The sequence below is a fragment of the Passer montanus genome, unplaced genomic scaffold (genome assembly GCF_014805655.1).
Source record: "Passer montanus isolate IOZ18808 unplaced genomic scaffold, ASM1480565v1 scaffold55, whole genome shotgun sequence".
Lineage (NCBI taxonomy): Eukaryota > Metazoa > Chordata > Aves > Passeriformes > Passeridae > Passer > Passer montanus.
In genome coordinates this window covers 1,023,795-1,047,527 of record NW_024370485.1, presented here as the reverse complement: position 1 = coordinate 1,047,527, position 23,733 = coordinate 1,023,795, and the positions used below count along the sequence as shown (strand labels likewise).

The following is a 23,733-nucleotide window of genomic DNA, read 5'->3' as shown; positions in this document are numbered from 1 at the left end:
GAAACTCAACAGTTTTGTCTGGCAGCTCCAGCAGGCCTAGACTACATACCAGAGAAAAATCCTCTAAATGCAACTGCTAAAATCCTCTTTATACAATAAACATGGCCTTCTTCTATCTGGATTATTGTCCCCAACACCCACCCCTTCTTTATCTTGCTTTGCTGTGCAAAATGTCAGAAAGTTATTTTCCCCTCCTTTCAGATGACATTAAAATCAGTCATGACATTATTCTAAGACCACTGTACTCCAGATCATTGTTTCCTTCTGCAAGTTCCTACTAAAATTTCATATGTAGCTAGACAGATCCAGTATTTCTGATAAAACATAAACCTTGCCGCTTGCCATTGGCTTTTTGTGATGTTCTGCCATTTTTCTCTGTGATCTTTTCCCAGTCCCTGTTTGTTGATATTTATAATGCTGTGCACTATGAACGGATCACTGCCTGGGTTTGTCTTCTCAATCTTTTTCAGTCCCTCCAGATCCTCTGCTTTCCTTTTAGATACCACTCCCTGGAATCTGACCTCTTTCTGTCTACATAATCTTTCAGAATTGTTAAATTCTCATTAAAAAAATCACACATATTTGCAGAATACCATCAACTAAAGCAAAATCACATTTAGATATATACACAACGCTCCTTGCACACTCTCAAAACAGGAACATAGAGACACTTAAAACATGGTACTCTTATCCTTTTCAAGGCACAGTTGTCACTCAGAACAAGCCTTTTCATCTTTAATGAAACAGCCTTAAAACGCTGCTCACAAGAGGCCTACAGATGTAGGGGAGAAGAAGAAATTTAAAGTTTGAAACCAAAACTTCCAAATGTGATTGTCTCAAGATCCCAGCACTGCAAGTCACTTCATACAGAGCTCCAGGCTTGTCGAGTGGCATGCCTGAACACCCTCAGGGACAAGAGGTCACAGGAGTCAGTGGGAAACCCAAAATCTGGACTACTGCCCAGAAAGCAAAAAACAGGCAGATTCAATATGCAAGAGGAGAAAAAAAACCACAACACCAAAAAAAATCAAAATAAAACCCCCACAAATGAATTACACAGTGCCTACAACAAAGAGAGCAGAGCCTGCTGACCTTCTCGTAAGCTGTGGTATGAATCCTGATACGTGCTTGAACAGCTCTTGCCTTGCTTTGACACAGTCTCTGCGAGCGGCACAATCCCCACATAGGCAGGCTGGAGTGTCTTGGCTTTATCCAACATGGTAGAGGAAATCCCTGGACCTGAAGGCAGATTCTGTAACACGGGAGACGTCCAGCAAGTGGAAGGGGTGCTTAATCCTCACAAGAGACCCAACTGCAATCCCTCTCGACCAAGTTTCGGTCACTGCACCAAGCGGTAGAGCGGAAAAAAAATCAGTTTACTGCTCGATTCCAAGGCTGTGCTTGCATCAGAACAGAGAGGTTCTGTAGGCACAGACAAAGCCTGACAGCCAACATCTAAAGATTAAAACCAGCAAGGCTCTTGGCAAAATTTTTCTTCCTATGATCTCAAAGCTCAAACAGAAACTTCACTGTTTCAGCAAGCAGCTATAAGCATTCGGGCACCCAGTGTGCGGAGCACTGCTTATCAACAGATGCGTGGACTTCTTTGTGGGGCCACTTGCAGTAACAGCCAGCCTCATTCACCCAAAATAGTGAACAGTTGGTTTCTCCACTCACACTGCAGACACCTGCCAGACAGGCAATATCATGTGATAGAGCAGAGAGCCCTCTCTCCCCCTGCATCTCCCGACTGGAAGCACGCTGTGCACACAGCTAGGAGAATACCCCTGTCGGAGTGCAGCAGCCACGTGCTTTTTCTCTCTTCTTGCTAAAACCCTTAGAAGCAAGAGCATTAGCTGTGGAGAAAGCTAAACTGATAATCAGAGAAACAGAGTCTTCATATGCATTTGCCCTGAGACCACACAGGTAAGAGCAGGCTACTGCTGTTCAAGCACATATTCTCACCCCTTCTTCCATTAAACCCAATTCTCCCAACCCAGTAGTAACACCTACCTGAAGGTAATCTGCTGCCCCAAATCAATAACTCTCTACTGCAAGCACTAGAACTTCAGAATCTGTGTTTGTATGGGGGCAGCCACCTCATCTTGAGCATATTTCATGTGTCTCATGAACAGATGCCACATGGCTGACAAATTTTGGTTATACACACTGCCCAGCATGGTACTGGAATTGGAAGGGGCCAGGGAAAGACACATTCCAGCTGAGCAACAACCAGGAGGTACTCTCACCAGTACAGCTGGTAGCTATGGTGGGTTTTAATTTTGCTAAGTGTGAATCATAAGAAGTACAATGAAGTGTGGGGTAAAAAAAAAAAAGAAAGAAAATATGTCCAATGATTACACATACCTAAAAAAAATTATTCTTGTTATCTTTCCAGAAAAAAAATATAGTAACACACCTAAAAAGATAACCACATAGACATTACAAAAATAAAAGTATTAATAGTCTAAACACTGCAGGAACAGTTTCCAATTCATATTCCATTCCCATCCCAAACAAGACAAAATTTTCTCATTTCCAAACAGTTTGAGAGGCATTCAAGCCATTTTATAAAGCAAGGCTGGAATTAAATCAGGGAAAAAAATGTCTCTAATAATGAAACTAATATCTAAGGAAAGCAGTGCTCAACCAAATGCTAGATGGCATCAGTGACATTTCTGAGTACTTTCAACAGGACTCTTCTTACTTTGAAATGTCCAACCTTCACCCAGGAAAGAATCCAAACTCCAATCTTCCCGTGAGTAAAAATACACCACTGGTGATCATATAAAGCTCTGTAATTGCACTACTCCTGAATTACCACCATATACTCAACAGAAATTTTCATCTTAATTTTAGGATTTGTAAAAGTCAGGTGAAGGTTCAGTGTCACAGTGAACTTTAGCCAGTAAGGTCAAATTACTGCATAAATAGAAGAGCCTGTTTTTGCGTGAGCATTAGCAGTCACTGCACTGTGGAGAGCTGCCTTGGGAAAGAGACCCAGCACACCACAAGAGTTCTAAAGACAGGATGAAGGAGAAGATAAAGAAACACATTGTCCAGATCTCCCCTTTCAGCAACAACACAAAACTGCACATTGAGTCAGGCCTGAAACTCTGAGCAGGGAGGTCCCATAACTGTAATAACTAAAAAACAATTATCCAGTGCCAGACCCAGTTCTACTTTTCCTGGCAAGAATATACCATCTGGATGGTAAAAATGACAAGATTCAGCTACAGGGGTCAGAACCTACTATTATTCTGCCAACCATTGCCTCTGAGTTAGCAGGTTACTACAGCATACAAAACCTGACAAACATGAGCTGGCTGCTCATCCAGCAAACCTGCCAATACCCAGGTATTGCCAAAACAGCCCTAAGACATTGTCCATGTTCTGATGAAGAAAACTTTAATAACTGATGAAGATCTGATCCTTTCAATGTATTACTGCAGAGCTGCAGATATGTACACAGACACACCTTTCTTTTTTCCTATGCAGAAAACAGCTTGGATAGAAAAACACTTCACTGGCTCAATGGTAGTTAGGTAAATCTTTTATTTGCTGAGGAAGATATTCTAAAATTTATATTTTAGATTTTATTCTAAAATCTTACGGTATCAAATTTGTCCCACGGCATTATTTAGTGTACTAATCATCCAAATTATCTGGGCCACAGCACTCCAAAGAGGACATGGATAATGTCCCCCATGCTGGAAGAAGATAAACTCCAGAGGGCCTAGGTTGGAGGATACCTTCAACACATGAGCAAGCACTGGTGGGTTTTCTCCTTGCAAAACGTGGAGTCTAAGTAAAGGCCAAGAGCAACCTGTCTTGTACAAAACAGTGATACCATCCCACTTGTTTAAAAACATTAAAAAAGTTTTTTAAAGTTTAATTTGTTTTACTGGATCCTGATGTACTGGTAAGAGATCTGGACAGAAATATCAATGCACTGTAAGAACAAGTAACTCTGGCAGTTACTCTGGAAATTAGCAGGGTAGATTGGAAAACCCATTTCACAGCAGAGGCAGAATTCCAACAACAGTTTCAGTTGCTTAACCACTCCAGCAAAGTAGGATCAACCCCATGAATGCACATCCAATGTTCAGTGTCTTGCACAACTTTTACCCTGGAACTAGAAGTGCTGTTGGCAAAACAATCACCTTTACCAAGGGCACCTAAGTATTTGCCACAGATTTCTCATCTGAAAAACATGAGGCCCAGTTTTCATAATCTATTAATGAGACATGAATTGAGCTGTACATCCTTTGACTTTCAAGTGTGAAATAAGACACAGAATGTGGGGATGTATTCTTCCTCAAGATGCTGCATCAGGAGCACTCAGGCTTGCACAGATCCTGCTGCTCCTTCTGAGGCCTGGAGGGCAGGAATGCACTTTGCATTTGAGGTACCACTCAAAGTAATGAGTAGTTAGTGGTACCTCAAATACACACAAATTTTAATGAATTAATTTCTTGTACCTTTCTATCTTCAAAAGCCAGGGGAAGGGAGAGAAGGGCCACACCAATCTTAACATAGGGTAGACCTTAGATGAGCTCAGCTGTGACACAAAACTGCATCATTAGTTTATTTCCCAAAAAATACTGCATTTTTAAATTCAAATTATTAAACAGATAGATAGAAAATGTGTTCATAATCTCCACCACCACCTTCAAATGTACACTTTTCTCCTCCTTTCACCTCCAGTCCTCTCTGCAGTTCAATGCAGGTTCTCCTCTTTCCCCCAACAATAACGTTCTCACAGGACACAATGCCTGCAATGATCTGCATGCACATAATTTAGTGATGAAATATTAACAATGCACTGCTAAAAACTTACTCAGGCAACATGAGAGAGATCTCAGCCAAGGTCTAAGCCAGATAAATCCTAAGAGAGAAGTATGAGCCCACCACATTTGAGGATCTGATTGAGATTTCTAGCAAGTAGACAAAAGCTGAGAAAATAATAGAATGTTGCACTACATCACTGTGAAGCTTTGATGTCTTACAACTCAATTCATTTTATACTTCAAAATAAATACAGACTGCACACTGACACTTGTGTTGCTTATTTCTCAGCTAGGGATCACATCTATGTGATGTGAGTTCGCTGTGGATATTCCCAGGATCCACCAACAATGCCTCCCACCAACAATGACCTTTAGGAAGAGGAAGAAAAGCGAGGCTGGGAGCACCATACATTTTTGTTTCTCCAGTTCTCAGGAAGACCCTGAAATTTACCTACTCTTATATTTTCAACCAGCTGGTGACAGCTAGTGCTGCCATTCAGCATTGAGAAAACTCCTAGACATGACAGGTAGCCAAAGCTAAACCACCATGCAGATGTAAAAATAGGTCGCAGCAGCAGGAATCATGCCTGGGAACCTGGACTTTTGTTGTAGCTTTTGAGCAGCTCTTCAGTCCTCCAACCCACTCTGGGATATACCACCACCCCTGCTTTTGGCAAGCTGGCTGTCATTGAGCTGTAATTACTGTGAGTTGAAAGCATAAAAATAGCTGCTGCACAGGGTGGAAAACCTATCAGATGATGTCAAGGCGAGTTTTGAGCCCTCCCTTCCCCCCACCTCCCCCCCTCCACTTCCTTTCCTATGTCACTTTCTCATTACCTCACTGTCTCTAATTCTGAAAGTGCTTCTCTCTGCATCTTTCAGCTGTCAAAGTGAACTTTACACAGCAGCCAGAGCCAAATCAACCCCCAGCCCATATATAAACTCTGCCACCCACTCCATTCCTTGGGATTCAGCCAAGATGTCAGTTTGCCTTTCCCTGAAAACACAAAGCACATGAAATCCTCGATCCCTATCTGCAAAACACTGGACCAAGAAGAATCAGTTGAGCCCAAGGAATGCAACTCTGATCTGCATTTGATTAACTCCACAGATAAGCAGTTTCCAACCAGCAATGCAAGTCACCATGGTAAGAGAGGTGTGGAAAGGCAGCAGCAGCAACCCCATCCCCCTCTGCTAACAATGAGTAACTCAGTCCTGCCTCTCTCCCAGGCTCTGCAGACCTGAGGAGCAAAGTGTGCCACAACAAAGCCAAAACTTTTGATTTTCCCACCTCTCCCCTCCCTTGATCAGGAGCTCAGATGTCAGTACTGCAAAGAGACTCCTGAAATATTGCTACAAGGGCTGAAAAGAGGGAAAAGAGAGAGGAAGGGAAGCAAAGATGTTGGTTCACTTATGGACCATGCCTCTCCTCCTTCCTCCAGGACCCATTGCACTGAGCAGGCTGGGACTCCTGAAATATTGCTACAAGGGCTGAAAAGAGGGAAAAGAGAGAGGAAGGGAAGCAAAGATGTTGGTTCACTTATGGATCATGCCTCTCCTCCTTTCTCCCTCCCTCCAGGACCCACTGCACTGAGCAGGCTGAGTGTGATAAAGAGAAGGAAATGGTCCAGAGGTCTGTAACACTCTAGATCATGTGCAAACAAAAGCACTGTGCAGCACATGCTCCTGATATTACTGCATGTGAGGGTAACATCTGATCCGAAGGCGTCACCTATGCAGCCAAAGAAAATGGTGCAACGTTTAAAGACAAGTTGGTTAATTTAGTTGGATTTTCTTCAGAAAACCACTGACAGCAGTTCTGTCAATTCCATGCTCTAAAAAGCTGTACATACACTCAGTGATTACAAAAAGGTGCTGCCCAAGGAGAGATTTTGAGCCCAGAGAAGAAGAAATGGTGGATTTCTCTGACCAAAGCAGTGGAAGGACTCTGTCCATGACAGAAAACTTCACAGTAAAGGGTAGAACAAAAGCAGAGAGAGGTTTCACAACCAGTTTCCAAACAACTACAGCCCACTGTGCATATAAGCCAAGAAGAAGAAATGGTGGATTTCTCTGACCAAAGCAGTGGAAGGACTGTCCATGACAGAAAACTTCACAGTAATGGGTAGAACAAAAGCAGAGAGAAGTTTTACAACCAGTTTCCAAATAACTACAGCCCACTGTGCATATAAGCCCAACAAAAACAAGCAAGTAAATTACAAACACATATCCAAGCACATCTTATTTGTTATTTTTACCATTTTGGTTGATAACTTCTGGTTAGATGCAAACACTGTTGCATACCTCTTTATAGTTCAAAGTTACTAGCCCTTCTTCAAGTTACCACCCCGTTGTGAGCCCCCAGAAGTGGTTGTATGAATGCTCTCACTCTGTTCCAGTGCAAAGTTAGAAAGATTAGCTCAAATTACCTTGGCTAAGCCAACGAGCTTCACAGTGAGAGCTCACACATCAAGAACCACATCTCAAACGTGGGGTGAGTATCTCCAGTGCAGGGCCTTAACTGAGAGCTGCTCCAGCTGGAATCACAACAGAATTCTATGTGTTCCTTTAGTTCAGCTATTACCCATCTTGTTCTAAAATAATTACTCAGACCAAAGGAAGTAACAGTTCCTTGCTCTTACCTAAGAGCAATAGCTTACTTTTTATAAAAGAGTCAGAAGTCTCAAACCAGAGACAGTCACTCAAGGTTCAAGTTAAAATTGTTCTTATCAGCCTTCCTGCCTTACAGTTAATCTGCTAATTCACCCACGTGCTCCCCAAATAACTTCAGCTTCTCCAGGGGTAGGCAGATGTGCTCGCACAGGTGCAGATGTGCATTTCCCCACCCCCAGCACTGCCCACAAGCAGGAACACTGAAAGGCTGCAGAAATCACACACACAGAATGACACAGAATGCTGAGTTGGAAGGGACCCACAAGAGCATCGAGTCCAACTCTTAAGTGAACAGCACTGACATGTGAGTATACACTGTGACCAGTGGAGAACACTGAGCACAAGACTTTTCAAAACATTTCAAAACATTTCCTCTTACAGATATTCCAGACTTTAATTTAAACCACTATGAACAAGTGAAAACAGCAAAGTCCAAAACATTTGGTTTTGCTCTCAAGAGCAGAAAAACAGAGGAAGTTCTGGCTGCCAGACCAAGAGGATTAGTGAGCAGGATAGAGTGGAAAAGGAAGCAATTTGAATTTGTCTTAAAACAGTAAATTGGTTTTAGGAGGGAGTAACTGAGAAATGACAGGAGGAAGATACCCTTCCCCTCATGTTAAGGCCTGTCTAAGAGTTTGAGAAGTTATGTCACTAATTCCTGTGGTTGGTGAGCAAAAGCTATCCTGCACTTCTCTCTCCCACATCCTTTAAACAAGGCAAGAAAAGGCTTCTTCTCTATGAAACCCTCCTACTTACTGCACAAGGTTACCTGCAAACACTTGGAAAATGCAGTCTATTTTTAAAGTACCTAAACAAGAGAGGAAACAGCCAGGCTGTACTCTGTGTTCACACACTGCTTGTGGAAGGATTAGCAAACCCTTCATTTACTTCTCAGCTTATACTAGCAGAATTGCTACTAGGTAAACCTTCCTTACAGGACTGACTTTTGGGCAGAAAGCTTCTTCCTTCTCCAGACACACTGGTTACATGGGCGGTAACAACACTGTTGAGGCTTACAGTGACCATTATTCTTGGTTAATCTGATACAGATTGAGATAGGAAATAAAATTTATCCTTATAATGTATAGTTCTTGCACTGCCAAAAATCTATACATCACTTCCAATATCAAATGCTCAAACTCCTCCTTCAGTGCTGAAATTCAGCAATTCCCTGGATATATCAGTGCCAATCTCAAGCTCTCATGGTGGCTTCAACAACTGAATTAGTTTCCAGTACAAAAATGTATAGTATGTTTGAGTATTTGTAATCTATAGCTACAACATAAAATGATCCTGAGACAATGTCAAGGCACACAACCATGACATGGTTAAACTCATGATATGAACACACTGATCCTGGAAAGAACTTCCAGGTCTTGTATGGATTCATCCCCCATCCACACATGCATACCTTTCAGACCTTAAGTGAAACATAAAGCACAAATCTCAAAAAGGGGAGAATTTTAGACTAGATTTGGGATAGTTTTTACCTAGACGCTGCTAAATTACTCAGTTTTTGATTAGCAAGAAAAATATTCTTGTCATGTTATGGTGGAAGAAGTCCTTTAATGCTTTCATGGGATTCACTTGCCTATCACTTTAGGAAGATGCAGTTTTGACAGTACTACCATTCCTTCTCCATAGATTACATTTTTAAGTGAATCCTATGCTGTACCAACCAAACCACAGCTTTACTTTCCTTTATCTAAAGGAAGGGGGGACAAAGATACAGGCCTCTTTGCAAGGAGGATGATTACTTTTAACATAAATTTTATCTCATGTTCAAGATTTCTGGTAATGTCAGCCATGAAAGCAAAGAAAAAATGCAAGTATCTGTGAGGGTGTATCCTCTTCCCAGCAAAACCTGACAAATATTAGGAGTTTAAATCACCAGCTAGCCTAAAAGCATTGGAAGGCACATAGCTAAGTGCTTATAACTGTAATGAAAAGTGTGATTTGAACATGATGTTCTGATTCAGACATCAGCTTTTGTTCTGCTTGCCTCCTCCTAAATCTGTAAGTTAACCTGAAACAATATGCAGAGAAGTCTCTTCAGTCACAATTTTCCATTAGCTGCCTCACATCCCTTTTAGATCTTCCCTTCTTGCTTTGGTATAAGTTACCAGAACTTATCAGTCACAACCTCTTCTTTATGCATTCTATTAAAAAAAAACAAAACAAAACAAAACAATTTGGTTGGATAAACTAGGTTAAAACAAGTAGAGAGATTTACATATAACAGAGAGTCTGTGTGTCAGAACTGGAATTAGAAATCCACGTATCCTCCCTTCCTTGGCTACCAAATCTATTTTATGAATCCAGACACAAGAGAGGGACCATTAAGGTGGGACTGCATAAAAGCAAAGAGGTGGAGGATCTAACTGAACAGACAAACATGCAAAGGGAAAATATATGCTTTTTAGATGGCTGCCAGTTGTTATGATCTGGCAGAACGTGGCTGCTCGCTGCCAGTACACCCAACAGCCGGCTTAACAGAAGTCACTTGTGAACAAACTCTTTAGAACAAAACCAATTTTAACAGAACAGACATTGCCATATGCTTACTTTTAGCAACTATGCTATAGTAAGGCCAGAACTGACTATAAACTCACAATTCTCTCCTATCAGAAAATATTTTTCCCTGGGCATGACAGCAAACCTGTCTTTAGGTTTCAGCTACAGTGTGCAGAGACAGACAGGTGTAAGAGAGGAGAGCAATGGATACTGTCTGCCTGTCTGTCCTGACTCAGTGAGGCTTTGACACTGCCTCCTCAAGACCTCCCAGAGAAGCTGATGAAGTAAGTCTGAGCCTGATGAGGAGACTGAGGAGGACTGCAAACTGACTGCAGCAGCACACGCTGGGGGCTCAGAGGCTGCACAGCAGTTTGGCAGAAAAGGGCCTGGGGATCCCACTGGACACACAGCCATGTGCCCTAGGACAGAGAGGGCTAAGGAAGGCATCCTTGGCTGCACTAGGAGGAATGTCCCCAGCAGACCAAGGGAGGTGATTCTACTCTGCTCAGCCCTGATGAGGCCAGCCCTGGAGTGCTGGCTCAAGCTCTGAGGTCCCCAGTACAGGAGAGCCATGGCCACACTACAGAGCTTATACATCTAAAAACCTGAAGGAATGGTACAAAGAGCACAGAGCCAGACTCCTCTCAAATGGTGCCCAGTGACAGGATCAGTCAATAGGCACAAACTGGAACACAGGAGGTCCCCTACAATCATCAGGAAAGAATTTTTTTATTGTGAGTGCAACTGAGCACTGGCACAGGTTGCCCAGAGAGGTTGTGAAGTCTCCATCTATGGAGATATTCAAAAGCCATCTGAACACAGTCCCAGGCAACTGGCTCTAGGGGAACCTGCTCGAGCAGCGGGGCTGGGGAAGACAACATTCCAACTTCAACCATTCTGTGAGAGATCTGTAAGCACCCTTTTTCCAGGGTCTTGTTTGTCTGTTCATAGATAGGTAACAACCTCAGAGTAAAATCAAAGCAAATTCTAACGTGGCAAACCTCATACTGGGGAAATGCTCATATTTTTAATATTCTCCTAAGAATCACTCACTTCTAATTTAATTCTTAATATTTTGAGTCTATCATGCACTGTATATTACTCTTTGCTGGCCAATCTTTTCTCTCTTGGACTTACTACCCAGCCACTGCCACCACTTATAGGCTCCATGACCTAGAATTCAGTAGTTTTCTCACCCTACTTACAATTTCAGAGTTTAAACTGTTTATCTGCTTCCTCAGCTTCACTGTTCAGTACAAAGTTTAAGTGCTATTACCCAAGCCAGAGGAAATAATCTGGCATTATGCTCTCATCATTCCTTCTTTTTGAGGGCTCTAGGTTTCATAAGAAAGTTCAGTGAGTTAATTAGAGTCACTGATCTATCAGAAAAGTGAGGGAGCTTTAATGGCTTTGTTTTCAAAAGTGAATTAGACTCCTCATAAGTCCAATTGTCCAAGCTAGCTGGGGCTAAGCAGCAGGTGCACTGAGCTGCTCCTGCTGCTGCAAAAGAGGAGTGAAGGAAAGCACAACCCCTTCCACTGGTCATGACAAATCATTGGGACAAATAATTTAAACTGTTTTGTGTTATTTCACCCTTGAGACAAGCTTCTTCATTTGTGTTTCAATTTAGTTTCTTTATTTTAGTTTACCATAAAGATATTGGGTCCCAAGAGACAGAGCTGCCACATTTCTGTTTGGAATATCTTGAAGATAAACATACAGGCATGTGCTGTGTATAGACAGTCAGAGCATGTGAAATAAAATCAACACTCTGTGAGCACATCAGGATTACTCTTTGTACCACAAGCACACTAGACACTTAATTAGCACAAGCACAACAGTTTCATGATATGTCAGATTTATTATGATTATGCTGCAGAAATGTTTGGGATTTCTGAATGTTTTCTTCCCTCTCAGTTAGTGGAGTGCAGTTGCAGCAGGATAGCCAGACATCTGGAAATTCTGCAGAAGTGTTAGAAGAACCCTCATGGTCCAGGATGGGGGAGGAGGCAGAAGGAAAAAGTGGGCAGTCTGGGAAAATAAGACATATACAAGAAGCAGTATCTGCTATTAAATCAACCCCCTGGAAATTAGGTTCCCACCACAATTTAGGCCCCTGGCTCTCCAAAACCAACTGCTGTTACGGGAATAAAACTACGCACAGCCAGCCTCCTGATACAAGTTAGAAAGAAGTACTCAAGTACTCGACAATGCCAGAATTATGATCTTAGGACATTTTTCTCCACTAAGTCCTCCCACACTTTTCCGTTTTCTGCTCCCAGTTCTTCTCTCTTCTTCCCCTAAATCAGTTACTCACCATTTTTCACTAAAGAAATTATTTTCCCCCCTGCTAACCCTCCAAATTAGATGCTACTCAAAATTCTAAATCAAGCTCTGCAATCTCCTGTCCCAATTAAATCAAAGGAAAGAGCAGCTCACATAAATAACATTCGCAAGATCCAGTTTTAGCTTCTAGATTTTGCAGCAAAGTTTCCAGTCCTGCTTCAGGGCCAGAAGGTTAAACATTTCTCAATGACGCAGGCTCCCTTAGCAAGAGAGAGATGAGGAAGGGGTCCAAAAAAACCTCATTCTTCCCAGGCACTAAATCAACAACCACAGCAAACAGTGACTGCCTCTCTCCAAGGAAAACTGGAAGGAGTGGAGCAGTCTCTTATTATATGCAGCCACTTTGTCTGTCACCATAATGCAAAAGCCCAGTACAAAGAGAAGAAGAAAAATAATCATAAGAACAACACATTTTTTTAAATCCCAGAATGGCTATTGTATGTTGTGCACTATATAGAAATCATAAAAAATTAAACAGCAAACAAACTTTAAATTCTGTAGAGCACTGCAAGTCTGTTTCAAATTGCTGTTCTTTTCTGAACCATTTAAAGTTGCCAATAACTTTCTAGCTTAAACTTAAGATGCTTTGACTATTAGATGGGCTGAAATTTTCCTGCCTTAGAGATCACTTTTCATACAGTACATATTCCAGAATCTCATTAATCTCTCAATTTCCAAGGTAAGATTAGCAAGAGTGGTTTTTCCAAAAGGAATCTACTGATCTGGATCTTGTTCTTACTTATTTAGTGGTAACATGAAATCAGCAAAGGTATACTGAAAAGTTTTCTGTTTATTTCAGTTTTTAGTGAAAGAACATTGAAGGCTCTAAGCTTAGGGAATGTTTTGCAGTAAGTCCAGCTCAAGGTACTTTCTGAACCAAATGTTTTGCAAGTTGCAGTTTTTCATCAGTGGTACCTCAGTGTCACATGGTAACTTTAATAAATCAAAAACACTCAATATATTTTTAAAAGACATATATTTGCGTTGACATCAGTGAACACAAAGTCCAAATCTCAAATATTGAAAAACACAGACAAGGAACAAGAGCTTCAACCAGCGTATCTCCAGCAAAATTTAAAAAAAAAGAAAAAAAAAAATCTCTTCAAGGTCACTTGTGATTACAGACTGATCAAGCCTGCTTGTGCTTCACTGGAAGCTGTAACTTCTTCATTTGGAATATACTCTTTTTTGAGGAAAAACAATCGGGGCAAAGAAAATGGAAGACTACAAAGAACTACAAATACATTTCTCAACCTACTTTTCACATGGGTTAATTAAATAGGTTCATATCCTGTTGGGGATCCAATACTGTGCACAATGCCTGGGAAGCATCATTAACACTACGCAGAAGATCTGATTTAAAATAAGCATCACTACAGAAAGATACAAAAAAAACATTAAGCAGGTCACATTAGCAGATACTATTTTAGCACTTGCCTACTTTAAGAATATTGTAAGTAGATGGAGCTTCTTCTAGGGAGAATATTTTGCCTGCATTAAGGTTTGCATCAGTTTAACTACGAGGAGTTATTTGCACTGAAAGCCACTGACGCATTTAATATTGAAAATTAGAAGACTTAACCAAAGAGAGAAATTCTAGGACAGCTGTCCAGCACGAGTGAGAAATCTAACACTTTTCAAAGCAGTGCTCAATAACTTTTTGTAGGAGACTATATGACAGGATTACTTGCAGCAGCACAGGAGGGGGCTCTGCAACCCTGAAGAGTAATTCCAGTTCCATTGCTTCATGACTCTTACCTACCTAAACTATTGCTACATTAGACAGCATTCTTAAACCACACTAAGGTTAATCACAAAAGGGAGCTGTGCCAATGTAATCAAACCAGTTTTCTATATTGATTTTGATAGTAAAAGTCTCCTGACAAAGAAACTGAGGGGTAAGGGGGGCAATATTTCTTCTATTAAGGCACAGATTCTGGTTTCACCCCCATAAAGGAGGGCTCTTGCTTCCTTAGCCACAAATAAAAAACCAGACCAACTCACGACAACCAGCTGAGGTTTCTCCATTTAAAAAGACAATTTGAAGAAATGTCACTCTCTCCTTGGAAGAGCCCTAAGGTCAGAACAGCAGAGGGTGCTGTAAGTCTGAACTGAGGTGCAGCAGCTCCGCAGCAAGGAGAATCCAGATGCAACATGAAGCTGTAGGTTACTTCAGATTTTAGGGTAGGATTTTTGTAATTTTTTTTTTGTTTGGTTTGGTTTTGGAAGCATTTTTGTGGTGTAGGAGTCATCTGAGACTGGTAAAAGCAGACGGTAAACAGGTTACTACAAAAATTTATTTACAGTAGCTTCCACATAACATCAAACAATAACATCAGAGACATTCCCAAAACCTCAAGAGTTACCTCTAATCCCTACCACTGAAGCAGCTCTGGACACACATTAGAACATTAGGGATTGATTCACATTGATGCTTAGACACAAAAAAATTGTAGTTTAATATCTACAATCAAAATGTAGACTGGACTTGGATCCCATTATTTTAAAAAATCCTGATAATAAACACTAATGCAAATTTCTGCTATCACACAAGCATGGAAACTTGAGCACTTTGTTAAACATTAATCATCTCTAAAATCTGGCAAACACTGGATAGCAAGAAGTCACCAGGTAACTGGGAGACAGAACGGATGTGTGTCTGCAGTGTATCCCTTTAGGCAAAGAATGTGGTGTAATCATCATACCAGTTTAGAGAGACACAGCACAGCACACGCTCAGATATTAACCCAGAACCTAAATCAGTGGCAGGCCACGAAGATGACTGCCTGAGCCACAAAAATAAAAATTATCAGTCTGAGCCTAGATACATAATCAATAATAATTCTTATACAAGTGTGCATAAAGACCCCAAATAAGAACCTAATTAAAGTAATCCCACTTCTTTTTTCCAATGCATTTGAACTATGTTCCTAAAGAAAAGTTGATTCATATTCATCATGTGAGTGGGTAACTCAGAGTATGATGACAACAACTAAACAGGGCCCATTATACATAATGCATTAGTTTTACAGAAAAGAAGATTCTGTTTTGATTACAGTTACAACATACAAAAGCTGACATGACTTTACATGCATTTTAAATGTTTGTTTTGTTTTTAATAACAATTGATGAATGATACCAAAAATTGCAGTATGATGATGAGTCTTACTGTGTACATTGGAAACTGGTTAAAACTTTAATAACAATTGATGAATGATACCAAAAATTGCAGTATGATGATGACAGTCTTACTGTGTACACTGGAAACTGGTTAAAATGCACACACACACCCCTAAAGTTAATTCTCAGAAGCTGGATTTTAAAGTAAGCTGGAGCCACAAGAAGGCTTATGAGACAAAGCAGTCAGTGAATAATCATTTTGTGTCTACCACATCTTTACTCTTTTAGAACAAGTGCAGCCTGTCTGTGTCCCCCTGCAAGTTAATCTTAGTTCACAGAAGGGATAAGGGCAAAAAGCTGCCTGGAATGGTTGTTGCCCTACTCTCTCTTTCTTAACCTATAGGGCAACACTTGCTGTACAAAAAGAATAAACAGAGTACTCTCAAAGCAGATGTAGTAAAAAAATATTATTTTCAAAAGGTGATTTAATGCTTCAACAAATACTTACTACAGGGTTAAAGAGAGTTCCAGAAGTTTCTTGTTTAAGGTTGTCAGTACAAATAGGTACTACTCAACTGAATTATTTTAATGAGTACTCTTTATTGTAGACTGTCATTCTTGACAAAAAAAATAGAAAAAAGAAAAGCATCCTTTATATATATTTAATTTCAGTACAATTCTTTAACTCTGGCTAACACAATCACACTGTGATTTGCTTACTCAATAGTTAATCACAGGGATAAAAGGTAGCAAAAGGTTATGTTCAGATCTTTCATGAATGGAATAACTCACTAATGTGCAGCTTACAGCTGTGCACTCCACTTTCCACATCTATAACAGCCAACCCAGAACTTTGTGCAGTTTGTAGCTCCAGCACAAAAATTTCCATATTTAAAGCTGACTTCAGGAACATCCCATTTGCTGCTTCGGAAAGAATTCCCACTGCATGATGACGATGAGGCTCACATAGCTTTGTTCAGTCTTTGAATCACATGCAGGATTCTGGTTAAAAGCCAGAGAAGAGTCATTTTATCACTACTCAGAATATACACACCCGAGGAGCTGCACCAGTAACCGGGGAACTCTTTACACTTCCCAGGAACTTGCTACCTAGATACAAAAGGTTACATTTCCAAATGCCATCAATTCCAAACAGAAATCAAAAGTGCTATTTTTAAAGTAGTGATGCTGCAAACTATAGAGCCAGGAATGTTCTCCCCTCAGCTCCACCCTCCACCCAAAACCAAAATCCCAATTGTGTTGATTCAAGAGCTCACTGCAATCTTGAAATTCCAAGTTGGAGGGAGGGAGGAAGAAAAGAGAAGAAAAATAAAAGTTCTACTACTCAAACAAAATTAAATGCAAAAAACCTCACAACTACAAAAATCTCTCATTAGAAAATGAAAACAACAGCAAGGAAAAAAAAATCCATGTAACTGATGCTTGAAAAAGACAAGATGAAGTTAGAAAGCATTTTACTGCATCAAGGAAAGGTCATTCCTCATGTACTAAAAGCCAATAGTGAATTTCAAATCTATTTAAAACAGGAATGAGAACACCAACCACAAACTGCAGCTCTGACATTTGCCACTCCTGAAAGAGCTGAGGAGGGGGACATATCCCTTCTAAGAATAATGCACAGATATGCTGTCTGTCCCCTTTCTTCCCTTTAAAAGCAGTTCAGCAGCTGACATCCCCAAAGCACTTCAACTTAAATCCTGTAAAGAGGGAAGAAAAAGAGCCTGGGAGTTGTGTTTTGAAAGAAAGAATTAAGGGATCAGCACTGATTTTTCCTAAATTGAATTTGATATATCCCTAATCTGCTAAAGTAGCTCAAAAATCCAACTTTTCCCCAGAAAATGAGGGAAGTTTTGCATTTGATTCAAAATAACACTAATTTTTAGCTGAAAGAATCGTTCCTTTTTCAGAACCAGCTGGATACAAAGCAAATTATACCACAGAAGTCAAGTTTTATCCACTACAGAGAACTAAATTATTTCTGTGCTCATTTACAGTGCTCACTTCAAAACAGCTCTTCTTTTGTTCTCTAAGCATGCATGGAAAAAAACCCTCTTGTTCATCTAAACCAAACTTCTGACAGTTTAGAACCACCTGCTTCTGGGTTTGCATACCTGTCTTGATATCTAATAGACTTTAAGATTTTTTTTCAGCAGGTCAACAGAACAAACATATCAAAATCCAAAGATGCTATTCAATAGACTACCCTACACTGAACAATCTTAATTTTTTTTTCAGTATACTCACAGAAAGAAGATTAAAATAGGACAATTGTTAACATTCAATATATACCAAGACAGTGCAAACAACATTGTTGTGCACTGAAACAAACCAAAGCTACCCAGAACAGTAAACAAAGGTTTTAAGTAGAGCAAAACCATAAGGAAATAGAATTCATTAACAGAAGTAGCCATTTGTCCAAGTGCTAACATCCATTAATTCTGGCAATGCACTGTTAGACTCCACATGACCCTAAGAGGCCATAACTCTTCTCCATCCATGCAAAACATTGGCAAAAAACAACATGAAATGTAGGGTTTCTCTCTGGCTGGTTGCACCTCTGCATGTGCACTGCACGCACACCTCTGCCCAGACACCTGCTAGAAGCCATAAAAAGGAATTTGTGACATAACCAAATAAAAAAGAAAGTGAAAGTATATTTGAAAGTTTGCATTTGTTATTTAAACACAGAACCTGCATATAGAGGCCAGCAGCACACCCAAGACTCCTGAGGTTTCCCCCAGTTCCATGAGTCCCTCATATGGCTGTTCAAAAATATTTAAGTGTTATTAAATTGTAGATTGTGTCCAGAAAAAAAAGTCCAAATGATTCTAGCACTCTTGCTTCTCCAATAAAAAATAAAGGAAAAGAACACATAATATTCATTGCTCATTCCTTTAGGGGCCAGTCTGTTACAAAGCCAGGTAACAACAAAAACTATTTAGTCCATATCCGGACTGAAAAGTGACCAACAGCAAAAGAATTTGCAAGATCTCTATATGGGATAATTAGATAATGAAACAAATAACAAAAAGTTTTCAGGGGAACAAAAAAAGAGGCTACATGGGGAGATGGGGTTGAAGTATATAATGGGAAGGAAACAGCAAGCTTTTGGAATCAGCAAATAAATATAAAGAAAACAAATGATTCAGATGCTGAAAGAGTCAAGGCAGCAAAAAAGACCAAGTGACTCTTGGAGGAAAAAAAACACTAAAGAGAAAGTTCCCACTGCTAAGGGCTTGGTACAGATCACACATCAGCTTCATTGTCAGCAGAATGAAAACACACAAACTGGCACAGGGCTGGTTCCAAAACTACACACTGGAAACTGAATGAGCAATTTCGCCCCACTGTGTATGTCTGCTTTTTGAATTATTAGATCAGTACCAACAGTTCTTTAAATAAGTTTAGTAGTCCGATGAGATGTCAAATAGAGTGGTTACATTTTTGGTCTTATTTTTGCCTTTTTTTTTTTTTCTGGGTCTACTGCTTTTTTGGAATGTCTTTTCAGCTTGATTTTCACTTTTACTTTTCCTCTCCTCTGCTGTCACCACCTGCACTGTTTTTTTATGCCTACTTTTTTTCAGTTTGACAGGCATTTTTAACTTTTCTCTGGTTAATACAATATGCACCTCACTGTTCATATTGCTCTTGCTTCAGTTATTCTTTGTTGTGAAGAAACAGTCTCTCTCTGCTTAAACTATTCTGCTCCCAGAAGAGTAAAGTTGTAATGTCCCCCTCAGTTCTTTCTCTAAAACATTAAGAATGTTTTCTCATCTTTAGCATCAAAGGAGTTGCTTTTCACGTGCCCACCAACATGGAATACAGACACTATGTCCTGGGTCAGCAATGGCTTCAGCTACTCCTGCTTCTTGAGTGGACTCCCATCAACACCCAAGCAGAAAATAAGCACTCATGACCTGTGGTCTTGAAGAACTTTTGGTCTGTGGAGTGCAAGCTGTGTAAATCTACCAGGATAATTTATTTACCCAGTTTAGACCATGATTCTCCTATTTCTTCAGTTTGGAAACTTTGAGTAGTTGACTGGGACAACTGTTTCCATTTTCCATTTTTCCAGTAGGGCTTCTGGAGATGAACATCAGGATAAAGAAGATTTGAGAAGTTAAGTCTTTCCTCAGCTAAGTAATCTTCCTCATTCTAGCTCTCAAGAGACAGGAGATCCAATTTCAGCCTCTGAAATCTCAAATAGTTTGCCCAACACAGCTACCTCGCTAAGCCAAACAAGAGCAGAGACCAACAACATCTGAAGTCTCTAAATATTACAACTGAACAAATTTGCCTCATCATCAAGTAGCTGTTTTCCTTATCTAGAAACTTGTAATACACTTCCATTATTCAACACAGATTTTTAAAACTTATAATGTTCCTGTTGTCACACTCCATTTCCCCACCCGTCTTGTGAATCCATTTATGTAAACATTCACCTGCTTCTTGCTTAAGATTTTTCCAGCAGTGTTTGATCCAGAAGAGAAGAGAGTGGCTGCTGATGGAAGAGGTGCAATAAATCTGTATCCCTCATTAAGGTAAGCTAAGCTTGCCAGGAAATTGCCTCAGTGTTACAGAACACCACTGCATAATCTAGGACTAGGGTTAGGGGACTTAAGCAAAAGCCCCATACAAGTACTCTTTAGCAGGAGAAACTCTCACCCTCAGAATTAAATGAAAGCCTCAGGAGTTACCATAATTTGGAAGAGACAAGAAACACAGTCACACAAAGTTTTGACAAAAAGCAATACTAATATGAAGGCAGTTTTCCTAATTTTAACAAGTGTTACTTAATTATGTCACCTTCCTGAGAATACAATGCACAAATTCAGTTACAAGAACACTGAAATATAAATTTCATGGCTGTTCTTTGGGGTTTTTTTGGGGGGGGGGGTGTGAATTTTAAAACTTATTAGAAGTAAAGCATGTTAAAGTCAACAGCTGTTTTCAGGCCTTCACATAAGAGCTTTCTTCCCAACAAAACCAGACAAGGTACTATCCTGCCATATGCATCCTCTTCAATACCAAACACCTTGTTAGTGTCTAAACCCTACCTCCAAAAGTCACAGACTGCTAGAGTCCAACTAGAGGAATGATGTATTATGTACAAACCCTCTTCTGAATTGAGACAAACACTATATAAGATCTACGCCTGTCTTTCCTATCTACAACAAGAGATACAAAGAAACCCATACTTTGGTTCTCTAAACAACAAAGAATATGTCAGGACTATAAAATAAAGGTCAAACAGGAACTTTAGAGACATAAAAAACCTTCACAGATACATAGATATTTTAAAAACACACAGAATTAAGTTAGGGAAACTAGCATGGTCAATTCAGGAAAAAAAACCTAAAAAACAAAACAAACCAAAAATAACCAAACAAAACCCAGCAATTTTGGCAGCAATTCTGGGGGGGAAATTAAACTAAAAAATTATTGTTTTGCTTGTCTCTTTCCCAGTCACTATTCAAGGAAATAAAAAAGTATTTGACTTTCAGGAACAAGTTTGTTTTCACACTTTTGGCATTACCTATGTGCTGCTTTCCAGACAATGCTGTCCAAGAGATTAAGAGTACACAAACCCCAACTCCTAGGCTACTACAAGCTTGTGGTCAAATCTTACCAAGGTTACAGTCTCTGTTCCCATCCACAGAGCAAAGGTCATTCATATCTATATATATGTATTTATTTTCATGACTACATCATGTCCTAGAGCCTCAGATAAGAACACCCTACAGAAGTATCTCATGCTCCCACTGACAGATAATTCTCATTTGAGCATGGCATACATGTGAGAAATGCAACCCTGTACCTATCTAAGGGGTAAGCACAGCATCACAGAAGGCCACAGTGCTTACCAATGAATCATGTAAACAAAATACCACTGCCATTCTCAAGGAAACAAGACTTTCAAGACATAAAACAAATATTAGAAAGTTTCTAATACAAGTTTTTCCTAAACTACACAATTTTAAATCTCTCCAAAGTATCAAGAATATGTTTAATCAGAAAATAATTAACAGTAAAAACACATAAATCAGTGAAAAGCTAAATGGAGGAACAAGTCCTTAGAACAAGTCTTAGCTTTGATTGGAGTTTTGTCATTTTCATAAGCCACATAAATTTAACACTGGAGACCAACAAGGGAAGAAGAGAGATAATTTTGTCTCTGATGAAGCTCTAAATTGAACAGTACTCAACATCCAAAAAGTACCCATCTGCAACCTGCACATGAAACCACCACAGCTCTGTAATTTGTCTTTATCTGAAGTCACACAGCCTCCTGGCACTTCCTATATAGTTCAGCAACCATGATTCACTAGCAAAAATTAACCACAGGATATGTTTGGAGTGGTACCTGATTGGAGTGTTGTCATCTGCATTTCTGGTTCCAGCAGTGTCATGTTGATTCTTTTCTCAACAGCTACAAGCCCTTAAAGACTTCTCTTTATATAGGCATGGATATGTTAAAGAAAAAAAGTAATCCAACAGGACCTCTCAACTTTAATCTCATTCAAAACTTGCAAGACATTCTCATCCTTATATCAGAAAACTGTGCCTAGTGAGAAAAGTCAAGTCTTTCAATATGCAGTCCTCTGCTTATTCACTACAGGCAAGTTGGAACAGCCCAAGATCAAATTACTGCGAGGAGAAAAATGAATACTCCAAGGGAGAGCAAGATGAGAAGTTTGCAGAAGTAAGGTCTGCCCCTTGATGCTCTGTAAGCTGAAGGGAGGGGGAGGATGGGGTCAGAGACACTGGAACTGGCAGTTTTCCCCCTTTTATAAGAGCAGGATGACGTCTTGGGTAGACTTGCAATCCCCTAAGGGGCTCTGCTGATGAGGCAATTTCGTTCCAAGGACAAGGAGACCCAGTGTTAACATAAACATGCAGATATCCTCAGCTTTGAAACAACATGGCCAAAGACATATACATCCTGCTGATAGATCAGTCACTTTTCTTCACTTTGCCAGTCCTTTTTCTCAATACCTAAACTACTCCCTAACCAACTCCTCTTGCTGATCACTAAACCTGAGCTACTCTAACAGATGGTAGTGTCTGCTTCTTAAAAATAAAAAAAAACCTGCCTTTTGTCATTCAGACTTTTCCCCTGTGGATCACTCCCTCCACCTAACCAGGCTAGGGGTTAAAAAAATTCAGTCTTGTTTCCCACATCCACATGATCAGTTTCAGATTATTTGGGATAGTGGACAAAAATTTTACAGCCAAGTATTTATTGAGTAAAAGATAAAAATAGAATTAAGTCTTTCTTCACTAGATGATTCTAGCTCCCAACAGAAAGGAAATTCAGTCTTGGTCTCTAAAGAGTCTCAAGTAATTTGCCCAACAGATAATTTAATTATCTTAACAAACTAATTCCAACACTTCTGTCCCCAGAGCATCATTCCCTTATTCCCCATCTTTCCACAAGGCTCATCATCATTTCTCTTTAGGTCATCTAAGTAAGTAACTGCATATATTTGTACCAAGCCCTAAAATATATTGAGCTGTGCATATCTAAGACATAGACAAATTTTTAGATTTTAAATCCCTTTTCAGCAAATCAGAATCTCTGTCCTGCCACAACAGTATGCATAAAAATGAGTAGCTAGGTGTACAAAACTGGTGAAGCCCTATTTTCTGACCCCTCTAAGTAACTTCAGGACCTCTCTACCACTAAGATACAAGAACTCCCTGGAAGCTGCTCGGCTGCTGAGGGAAGAGCATGGAAGGTTTTAGCAGTGTATCTTCCTTCCCACACACAAACACACCTGGAGCTTTAAAGGAGACAGGAAAAACTCATTTAGCAGCTTTAAACAATGCAGGAAAATCCTTTAAAGTGATGATATTGTAGTGTGTATCTGGTTTTCACACTCTGTACATCAGCAGTGTGTTGTAAAAGGACAAGAATCAGCTCATTTGGGCTTCTGTAGTACTCAAATGCCACCTTTGCAGTCCTACATCTGCAGCCAGAGCAGGCAAAAAGCACAGACCTAAAATGTTCCTTCTTGCCATGCAATCTTCATGAAAAGGAACTGCAGCAGTGCACTGTATCCTGAGAATTCAGAGACACCAGTGACAGAAATAACTCGCTTTGTACCACCTACTCTGAATATTCATGTGCATCGTAAATAAAGGAAACACCTATATTTAGCAGAAGGTATGCTTGTTTTTGTTGTGATATATGGAAATATAAGAGGAAGCAGTATGACCCAAGTGGAAAGGAAATCTTTCCTACAGTTTCCAGGAATACCAATTAACT

The 23,733-nt window shown here is 40.0% G+C and overlaps 1 protein-coding gene across 2 annotated transcripts in view; it reads right to left on the bottom strand.

Moving 5' to 3' along the window:
- Positions 1 to 22,073, bottom strand: part of MRTFA (myocardin related transcription factor A) — a 69,149-nt gene extending 47,076 nt beyond the window's left edge. Inside the window, exon 1 of one of the 2 annotated variants that reach the window (XM_039725263.1) lies at positions 21,829 to 22,073. In XM_039725263.1, the coding sequence (XP_039581197.1) occupies positions 21,829 to 21,874 (46 nt within the window). In that variant the 5' untranslated portion in view covers positions 21,875 to 22,073. Of the gene's footprint in view, positions 1 to 1,092; positions 1,598 to 21,828 lie in introns of those variants that run through there. The other variant, XM_039725262.1, reaches the window with a different exon arrangement.
- Between the last annotated feature and the right edge of the window lie 1,660 nt (positions 22,074 to 23,733).